Genomic DNA, 10,208 nt, shown 5'->3' on the forward strand with positions numbered 1-10,208 from the left:
TGTAATTCCCCTAAGTAAAGGAAAAGTTAAGAAGTAGAACCCCAGCCATCTACTTCTGCATGAAAAAGAACTGAAAATTGAGAACTGTTAGAACTCTGAAATACTCTTACTGGGCTAGTAAGATATTTTCCTTTCAGTATACTATTTGAGCCTTTTTAAATTTAAACTACTGTTTAAGCCTTTTCTCTTGTGAACTTACTCATCAACAGTTGAAGGCTGTTCTTTTTCCTTTTACCCACAATAATTTCCAGTTTGCTGGCCTGTCTTAGACTTCTTATTCATAGTGATTTGTATTGCTGTATTGACACAAACAGACCACCACAAACCTGACCAAAAAAGAATGATTTGTGGTATATTGTGTCAGACAATTGTTTCTTCCTCTCTTCTTGTAATATCTGCATTGCTGGATATTGGAGGGTCCTGCCATACTGAGTACTTGTAGAGCTGCAGCTCCCAAACATGAAAGCAGAAAATAATTGCTTGCATTTCTAGTAACATTAATTAAGAAAGTTCTGAAAATTGCGATTTCACTGTGTTATTTTGGGACAGACGAGCTCATCAAACATTAATAAATTTAAAAATACAGCTATTTATAAATCTGGCTGCAGCTTCTGGGTAAGCTTGCTGTAGTTGAGGAGTACTTATTCCACTTACTGGGATAACTCAAGGGTGTATGAAAGGGCCACTCATCTCAGTGGGATATGCCTGTTGCTAGCATTACTTGCCTGTAATGTCATTTAAATGTCAGAGGGACTAAAGAAAATATTAGTTGTGGCATAATGCAAGAGAAATTATTGATTCAGTGCATCTTCAAACTGATTTACAAAAGAAGGGAAAGCTTGAGGTGCAGAGAGACAAAACTGCTTTTTCAGCGTGTTCTCATTGGTAAGTGGTTGAATGGGGGCTGCACACATTGGTGCTCACTTTTAGTCTGTGTTGTCACACTTCAGAGAGCTTTATCCTCCCAGGGGTATTGAAACTCATATTGATGAGTCAGGATGTTTGAAATGGGCATTTAGCAGCTTACATGTTACTACATCTGATATCCAACTGAGACTAATTTATGTGAATTTAAACTGTGGCATGAATTGCAAAAAGCTCAGTAGATTTCAAATCTCCATGACAGGTTGAATGGAGAGTATTGCAGGATTTAATGCAAATTATTTCAATTTTTTTTTGGTAGGGTAATATAGTTAATGCTTAGTATGCACAATGATACTTTTCTCCTGAAATTGTGGAGAATTTCAATTAGCTCCCACTGGTTTAGGAGGGATCACTCTGGAGTATGAGGCAGGAAGGCATGTGAGAGGCTGTGACTGCTCCAGAAGCTGGAACCCCATGATGTGCTGAAAAATGGTTTAATGGAAGAGGAGATCTGAATTTATGTCCAGTATTGCTAACCCCTCATGCTCATATGGAAGGTTTTATGTAAATTGCTGTCATGTTTAAGCAAGCAGCTTTCAAGGCAGAACATTTGCTGCTTTTCCAGATGTCTGCAATCCCACAGTATGGAACAAGAGAGCAAAGAAAGTATTTTTATTCAGTCTTGTTTCCCCATTTGTGAAAATCCTTTTAATTGGCTGTAATTGTAACTGGTAGCTATTTCATCAGTGTTTAGTAGAAATATTTAAAAATAGAGTTTAATGCAGAAATAAGAACCTCTAATTTTGATGGGTTTATTTATTGATGGTATTGAAGGCTGTAATTAGCAGTGTGGTGCTGCAGTGCTAACTTGTGCAAGTTTATAAACTCACAAAGAATCTCTTGGCTTTTGTGAACAGGTACGAATCTCCAGAAATTGCTCTCAATTGTGGGATAATGCTCAGAGAATGCATCAGGCATGAGCCACTAGCCAAAATCATCTTGTGGTCAGAGCAGTTCTACGACTTCTTCCGATACGTGGAGATGTCCACGTTCGACATCGCGTCCGACGCCTTCGCCACCTTCAAGGTAATTCCTCAAACCTGGGAGCTGCAGCTTCTCTGCTTCTCTGCCCTGGGCACCCTCTGCTGTGGTGCTGCTCTTGGAAAACAAGCCTTGGCAGAGGAGAGGAGCCATGGGTGTGATGGGGATGGGTGAGCTGGACACTGTGGTTCCTCATGTCTCAGAATGCCGTACAGTACATTTGCTCCCCAAAATCCTGTTCTGAGTAAGCTGTATCATGCATTACCTGAATGCAGGTGTGTGAATACACACAGTACATTTGCTCCCCAAAATCCTGTTCTGAGTAAGCTGTATCATGCATTACCTGAATGCAGGTGTGCTCTTTAAATCTGTGTCTTCAGCTCCTCCTGAGGGTATCTGATGCTGTTGCTTTGTCTGGGGAAATTTTCTGTAGTCCAATTTTTGTGTCCCTAAAACAATCAGTTATGGTGATAGTAAGCATAATATTAATCAAGATTAAATGGTGGGTCTTAACCTCAGTTGTGTGTAGTTGTGTGCAGAGTAAATACATATAGTACATTTGCTCCCAAAATCTTGGTCTGAGTAAACTGTATCATGCATTACCTGAATGCAGGTGTGCTCTTTAAATATGTGTTTTCAGCTCCTCCTGAGGGTATCAGATGCTGTTGTTTTGTCTGGGGAAATTTTCTGTAGTCCAATTTTTGTGTCCCCTAAAGCAATCAGTTATGGGGACAATAAGCATAATATTAATCAAGATTAAATGGTGGGTCTTAACCTCAGTTGTGTGTAGTTGTGCATAGAGTGTAGCCTTGATCCACAAATAGCACCCTTCAGTGATAATTTCACAGGCTGTTTCTCTGTGAATTAAAGTAACTCATCACAGATCTTTGCTAAGGGATGCCAAGATCCTGAGCAGTGCTCAGGTATTGGATTCATGTCCTAATACAGTATGTTTAATGAAGTAGCAGAATTTTGGATTGAATGTCTTACATGTGTGAGAATGTTTTTGTACTGTTGAAATATTTTTAGTGACAGTGCTGGGTTTGTGCTTTCTTACAGGATTTGCTTACAAGACACAAGTTGTTAAGTGCAGAATTTTTGGAACAACATTACGATAGGGTGAGCAGACACCTTCTCATATTTAGAGCTCTCTAGTTCTGTGTATCTTATTTGAAGAAATTGGTTTTTTCCCTTGTTTAGTTGTGGTTTTGGGGATTTTCACACAATATTAAATCAGCTGTACTTGGGGTTCAGTTTCCCTCCCCCAAAGCCAAAACAAGGAATGTTGGAGAGTTTCATTTATCCTGACATTTTCAGCTACATGACTTCCATCCTTTTGCCTTTCAACAGATTATTCAGAACCAGTTCCACAAAGATATTTAAGTGTTTAAATCTTATTCTGATTAAAACTCCCAGACTTACAAGCAATAAAAAAAAAAAAAAAAAAAAAACAAGTACCAAAACCAAGACCAACAAACTTGGGATCACATTGATTTTTAAAGGTTTGTCTCCAGGCATGTTCACTAATTCACAAAAATCTCCTCTGAGTGACTCAGCTTTAAACAGGAGACAAAAATTATTATTCCCCTTTTGACTACTTGCTTTAGCCCTGAAATATCTCCTGAATAACGCTTCAGGCACTGTTTGGGAACCAATTAAGAGGCTTTGAGAAATTAGATGTGCAGAGTTGATACTTAGCTCACCTCTTCATCTACTTTGAAGCAAAGTTCTTCTTGCTATGTAATAATGTCTAAAACTTTAAGAGATTTTGATGAATGCATTTCTGAAAGAAGTCACAGTGAAACTGTATTTTAGACTACTCATGAATAGTAAAACTTGACAATATTAAAAAAACCTAAGGAGTGTGCAAAGTAAATGTTTATTTCAGTCCTCCCTGACTCAGTGATGTCCTCACGTTTTGACACACTGAATGGCAACTCCAGTTGGTCCCTTGGGCATTTGTAAAAACCCTGCACAGATTGAAAAATCAGTTTGCTCTGGTGAGTGCAAGGCATCAGAGTCTTCCACTGAAGGTGGGAGCCAGCCTGGCTTCTCCTGCAGAGGGAGCCCGTGCTGTGCTTTCCAGGGAGTCCTGGGAACTGGGAGCTTGTGGAATTCACAGGGAACCCCGACCGGAGGGAGAGAATGATGCAGCTGACTCCACTGATAGCAGGAGGCTAATTAATTATTTTATTATACTATATTATTCTGTATTCCATTACACTATGTTACATTACATCTAAACTGAATCTGCCAAGTGTGGTGGTGTTTGAGGGTCCCCAGGATGAGGGAAGAGATGAGAATCTTGACTCCATGTTCCATACTATTCTATTCTATTCTATTCTATTCTATTCTATTCTATTCTATTCTATTCTATTCTATTCTATTCTATTCTATTCTATTCTATTCTATTCTATTCTATTCTATTCTATTCTATTCTATTCTATTCTATTCTATTCTATTCTATTCCTATACTAAAGAAAGAGAAGAAAGGAGACATCAAAAGGCTGAAAAAGAATGAATCATAAAAACTTGTGACTGTTCAGAGCCTTGAAACAGCTGGACCATGAGTGGTCATCAAGTAAAAACAATCCACATGAGACCAATCAAAGATGCACCTGACACATTCCACAGCAGCAGATTATATTACATTATATTACATTATATTACATTATATTACATTATATTACATTATATTACATTATATTACATTATATTACATTATATTACATTATATTACATTATATTACATTATATTACATTATATTACATTATATTATATTATATTATATTATATTATATTATATTATATTATATTATATTATATTATATTATATTATATTATATTAATTTATGTCTATTCTATTCTATTCTATTCTATTCTATTATATTATATTATATTATATTATATTAATTTATGTCTATTCTATTATATTATATAATATTTATATATAATGTAATGTAATTATAATTATATTATAATTTTATTATGATTATATTTTAATATAATACATAATAACTACATATTATCTATTTTAACTTTAAACCATATTCAATGTTTAACTTTGTATATGCTTTAAAAGCCTAAGTAGTGACAGTGTAGTTACAGGAACCCACTGAGATTTCAGATTCTGTTTGGTTTTGTTAGGGATTTGCATCTTCTCCACTTTGTTGCAATAATTTGGAAGAAGATGCCTGTGACACTTGTAAAAGTGCTAATCCTTCTCTGTATTCTGTGTTTAGTTCTTCAGTGAATATGAGAAGTTACTTCATTCAGAAAATTACGTGACAAAGAGACAGTCACTTAAGGTAAGGCAATTTTATTTTCTTCTGAAATGCAAAGAGATTCCCTTTATTTTCAAGGTGAGTTAACTTTATTTGAAATGGCTTCTGTAACAGCCTTGAACAGTATTTATTTTAACTCTTCAGACATTTTAATTCTTGAGATCAGCTAATTTTTTTAGTCCAGTTGTTACATATCTCAGTGTCCAGCACAGGCCAAAGTAATTTCTCTCCCTATGAAAAAATGGCTCCTCAAATATCTTTATTTTTATTGATTTTTTTTTTCCTTCAACAAGTCTGGTTACATTTAAATAATTTAACAAAGATTCACATGATGTGCCTAAACCAATATTGATCTTGCATTCAAGTAGGTAAAAAATAGTGAATATAAATGTAATGCAGAGCTTGCAGCAAAGGTGATCCTTGTGGGCAAAATCCTTTTAAACCCTTTAGGTAGCAAAAGAACAGTCAATATTTCTGTTTTATTGGGTTTTGGGTTTTTTTAAAAGGCACTCTTTCTATGCTGAATAGCTTCTGTATAAGTGGAAAAAATAATGAACTCATGGGAGAAATAAATGAAAGACTTCTCTTTGCAATTCGTAACAAGGGGGAGCTGTGATTTTTCACTTTCTGAGGAAAAGGAGAAACTGTGTAGTTGAAATAAGGGGAAAATGTGCACCTGCACATGGAAATTTAGGGCACTTAGTTGTGTTACTGCTTCATCTCCTGACCACTGGTGCTGCATTCCCAGAGCCCCACACCACTTGAGGGGCTCTGAAAGCATTTATACATCCAAATTAATTCTTCTGTTAGTAATTTTTTCATTTTTCATTCTTTTCTGCCTTCAGCTTCTCGGTGAATTGTTACTGGACAGACACAACTTCACAATTATGACAAAGTACATCAGTAAACCTGAAAATCTCAAACTAATGATGAACCTTCTACGAGACAAGAGTCGTAACATTCAGTTTGAGGCCTTCCATGTGTTCAAGGTATGTTACAAAAGCCCACCAGGAAACAGAAGCAATCTGACCAGAAGTTGTTTAATTGAGTAAACTGCTTAGCTGAGCCTAAATGGAGCTGACCTTAATGTCTGCTCAGTGATTAAATAAAGGAAGCACTGATGTTTGCTTGATTATGATCCATCTTTACAAATTGATACCTTGGATATCTTTTGAAAACCATTTAGAAACCACTTAGGGACTTCCATGGGGTTGTCAGAGTAACATCTCTCAGAAACTTCTGGAATTGAATGAATTGAGATAAGGAGGAATGCATGATTCCACATAAAATCATGGGGTTCAAAAGTGATTTTATCACACTGCATGATGTCTGAAAGAGAGCAGTATTTCACTCAGGTCACCTGGATAGTAATTTGAACATTATGCCAGATGGCTTCTGACTTTGCTAAGAGTTATAACTGGAGGTCTAAACTTTGCAGTGAAGTGTGAGATTCCCATCAGATGCTGCACAGGATATGAAACCATGCATTTGCCATAGAATTTAACCATAAAGTGCCTTCAGTGGTTTCTGCAGAGGCTGTTGAGGCTGGTCCCCTCACACAGACTAGATTTACTTTGGTACTGATGTTCAGCTTATGCCCTGATTTAAAAAAAAAGTAATTTTATTAAAAAACTTGAAGTATTTTGGTGGGATACCGAAATAATTAAAACATAATTTTAATTTATCATCATCAGTATTTTGGTAGATAATTTCTTTTTTAACTTAACCTTTTGTTTCTCGCTGTTGTGCTCAATGCCTTTTATTTTCTTGCAGGTGTTTGTAGCCAATCCTAACAAGACACAGCCTATATTAGACATCCTTCTAAAGAACCAGACCAAACTTATTGAGTTCCTCAGCAAGTTTCAGAATGACAGGACCGAGGACGAACAATTTAATGATGAGAAGACCTATTTAGTTAAACAGATCAGGGATTTGAAGAGACCAGCACAGCAAGAAGCTTAAAACTCCAATAAACCTTTAAAATATTAAACCCAAATTCAGCATTTGCTGTTAGATATTCAGCATCAGGCACTCTTATCGATTCATGAGGAACATTACTGCTAATCTGCTGTTCAGTGAACGGTTTTTGTTTTTTCTCTTTTCATTTTTAGTCCAAGTTGAGAAACATAGCTGCTGCTTTCTTGCACAATGTGGACTTTCTTGATATTTGTGTCATTTCAGAATTCAAAGACACTGCTTGTTTTAGGAGTCCTGAAAAGAAAGATTCTAGGTTCGTGAAAGCAAACATATAGATACTAGTTTGGTCTAGGAGAGAAGGTATTCATGTAGTTAAGTTACAGGTTGCATGCTTGCAAATCTGAATAAATCTGTATGTTTGCACTTACCTTGTTTGAGATAATGAGCACAACGTGACCTGTGCATACCTGGCACCATAGTATAAGATTATATGCCTTGATTTAAAACAAAAAAAAATGTGCAGTGCTTTATTTGTAATCAAAGGGGAAATGTATCTAAGATGTGAGCTTATTGGGATAAACAGTTGTCTTGCAAATAAACTGATATTGAAACTTAGCAACTTTTAAAAGAGTGAAATCTCAAGGTTCATAAGGAAAATGTATATATGCCTTTCACTGCTTTATAGAATTTTTTTTTGGACATGATTTGATTTTTCTGAGACTTGACTTGTAAACTTGGAAATATGTTCTAAGGGGTTTTGTTAATTTTACTTTAAAGGTATTTCAGACAGTAGACCTAGCAGTTACATTTTGCATTTCATTTCAACAATGCTTGCTGGTTTCTTTTGTATATAACTCCTAGGCTGCTCATTTCTTTAAAATATGATTTAATTTGTACAGCAGAGGAATGTTATTGTATTAGTCTGTAACTATTACCTAATATTGAGTTTTGCAAAATGAATGCTCATATGTAATTGAATACTTCAGATCACATGGAAATGCTGATTTAACAATCTTAAGTACTGCAGCATTTAAAAGGAAACAAACACCCAAACCCAAACAAATTCTTTGTATTCACATGTCTAATGGGGTGCCATCAATTAGGGTAGGCTGAACCAGAGAACTGGAACCCTTTCTGCTCTGTTCTTACCAGATAATATTGGCCTTATTTAATTACACTTGCATTGTGCTCACCAGCTCTGCAAATGGCAAGGATTATGCTAAATTAATATTGATTCCTCTGACTTCTGGGGAGCCTGCAGTGCGTCATTTCTGACAGTAAATAACTCAGTACAATAGTTGTGTGAGTGATTTCATTCCCTCCAACCTCAAGAAGCAATTCCATAGGTGTCCTAGGATAACAAAATGATCTCATTTTTGTTGATTTTGTTCTTTGTTGCTGCAAACTATCAGTATTTATAAAAACAAAAAAACCCAACTGATTTTGCACCATGTTTTTGTTACTGTGACCATACAAAAGGAATCTACTAAATATAGCTAAATGATGTTATTAAAATTGTATCTATCCATCATATAGTAACGCTGAGATCACAACCAAGCAAAAACTCGTGGATTGGGGGCTGGAAGTTCCAATTCTGCATGACTGAATGATTGTGAATGCTACAGAAAATGTTTCTTGCTTCCTGTCCTCTTCCCATTTGAAATATTTCACAATCAGTGACGTTTGAGCTTATTTGAAAGCCTTCACAAGGAAAATCCCAGAGCTCCAGAAAATTGAGTGTTTTCACTCGATTGGTTAAAACTGCTCTTAACATTAAAATTGGTCTTTTAAAGGTTCTGAACATGTCCTTTGCAAACAGAATCATTTTGCTTACAGGAAGGAAAATAGCTGACTCTTCCCAGAGATGCCAGGCAGAGCTGGCAGGAGGTGGTGTTGTAGCTCAGTACTAACTGTCTGTTATATTTTGGTTTATCATAGCTGAGTGGAGGAAACATTATTTGCCAAGTTACTCACCATAACATGTTAAGGCTTCCTCTTTAGAAAGATGTAGATGTGCTAAAGATTTCTATGTGTAAAGAAGTGAAAACATTTGGACTGGGATAGAGGTTTCTCTATATTGGGCCTTGGAATCAATGGCTATGGTGACTTTTTTAATATGTGGAAACATTTGAATGTTGGCTTTCAAAAAGAAGTTGTATTTAAATTAAAGCTCCTTCGATGTGCTGTTCATATTAAAAAACTTGTTCTGGAAGTGGTTTCTTATCTGCTTGAAGGCTTAAGGGTATTACTAAAACATATTTAAATGCAAGCTTTTTTTTGGTTTTGTTTTGTTTTTTTTTTTTTTTTTTTTTGTTTTGTTTTTTTTAATAATAATAAGAGATGTATACAATTGTAATTCTATTTCCGTGGTAGCATTTCATTTCTCCTGAGGAAAATGTTTCGTACCCAAAAAATCTGGCTGGCCCCATAATTTAAATTAAAATAAAATTTTGAAGAAAAATGTGTGTTCTTTACTGTATTACTGAAGAGGATCAGTTTCTTGTGGATGTGTATCAGGTCTCCCTTATTGCCTTAGAGTGGCTCAGCTTTCTTCCTTTCAAATACAAAATCATTTTAAGTCATGAGAAACTCTGGCTTGCACAAACATTTTTAAAGAATTAAGACAAAGTGCTATATTAAAGATGCAATCAATTTTGATTTATTGTTGGTAGCCTCCCTTGCCTTGTTGTGTTATTATTGCTGATTCTATTTCTTTTTGGCAAGGGCAAAGAGGAGATGCTGTTTCCTGTGTCCTGGCTGGAGACAGGCCCTGATAAGGTTGGTTGATAAATTTTTGGCCCTTCACTTCTCTCTGATTTTCAGGAGCTGAGTCTGTAATTGGTCACTGGGGTCTCCTCTGGAGCTGCTGTCACAGGTAATGTGTCTGCCTCAGCTAATGCAGTGTAGCAAACATCAGCAGTGTTGTGTTTTAAACAGCATTCAGGAGCTTTTGGTGCAGCTTCTGCAGGTGGTTTTGTTCAGCAACATTCCTGAACAAGAAGTTGCCCTTCAGGAACATAATTAACTTTGCAGACAGAAATAGTTGGTCTTTGGTAGCCCCCAAAGACCAAATTATGAGGGATGTTAAAATTAGGGCTCAT

General features: G+C 35.9%; 1 protein-coding gene across 1 annotated transcript in view; it reads left to right on the forward strand.

Moving 5' to 3' along the window:
- The window catches only part of CAB39 (calcium binding protein 39), a 43,191-nt gene extending 33,876 nt beyond the window's left edge, over positions 1 to 9,315 (forward strand). Inside the window, exons 5-9 of the mRNA XM_059478989.1 lie at positions 1,782 to 1,950; positions 2,965 to 3,024; positions 5,149 to 5,214; positions 6,036 to 6,179; positions 6,964 to 9,315. Of these exons, the coding sequence (XP_059334972.1) occupies positions 1,782 to 1,950; positions 2,965 to 3,024; positions 5,149 to 5,214; positions 6,036 to 6,179; positions 6,964 to 7,152 (628 nt within the window). The 3' untranslated portion in view covers positions 7,153 to 9,315. The remainder of the gene's footprint in view (positions 1 to 1,781; positions 1,951 to 2,964; positions 3,025 to 5,148; positions 5,215 to 6,035; positions 6,180 to 6,963) is intronic.
- Positions 9,316 to 10,208: the final 893 nt, after the last annotated feature.

This window comes from Ammospiza nelsoni, chromosome 10 (assembly GCF_027579445.1).
Source record: "Ammospiza nelsoni isolate bAmmNel1 chromosome 10, bAmmNel1.pri, whole genome shotgun sequence".
In the NCBI taxonomy this organism is placed as follows: domain Eukaryota; kingdom Metazoa; phylum Chordata; class Aves; order Passeriformes; family Passerellidae; genus Ammospiza; species Ammospiza nelsoni.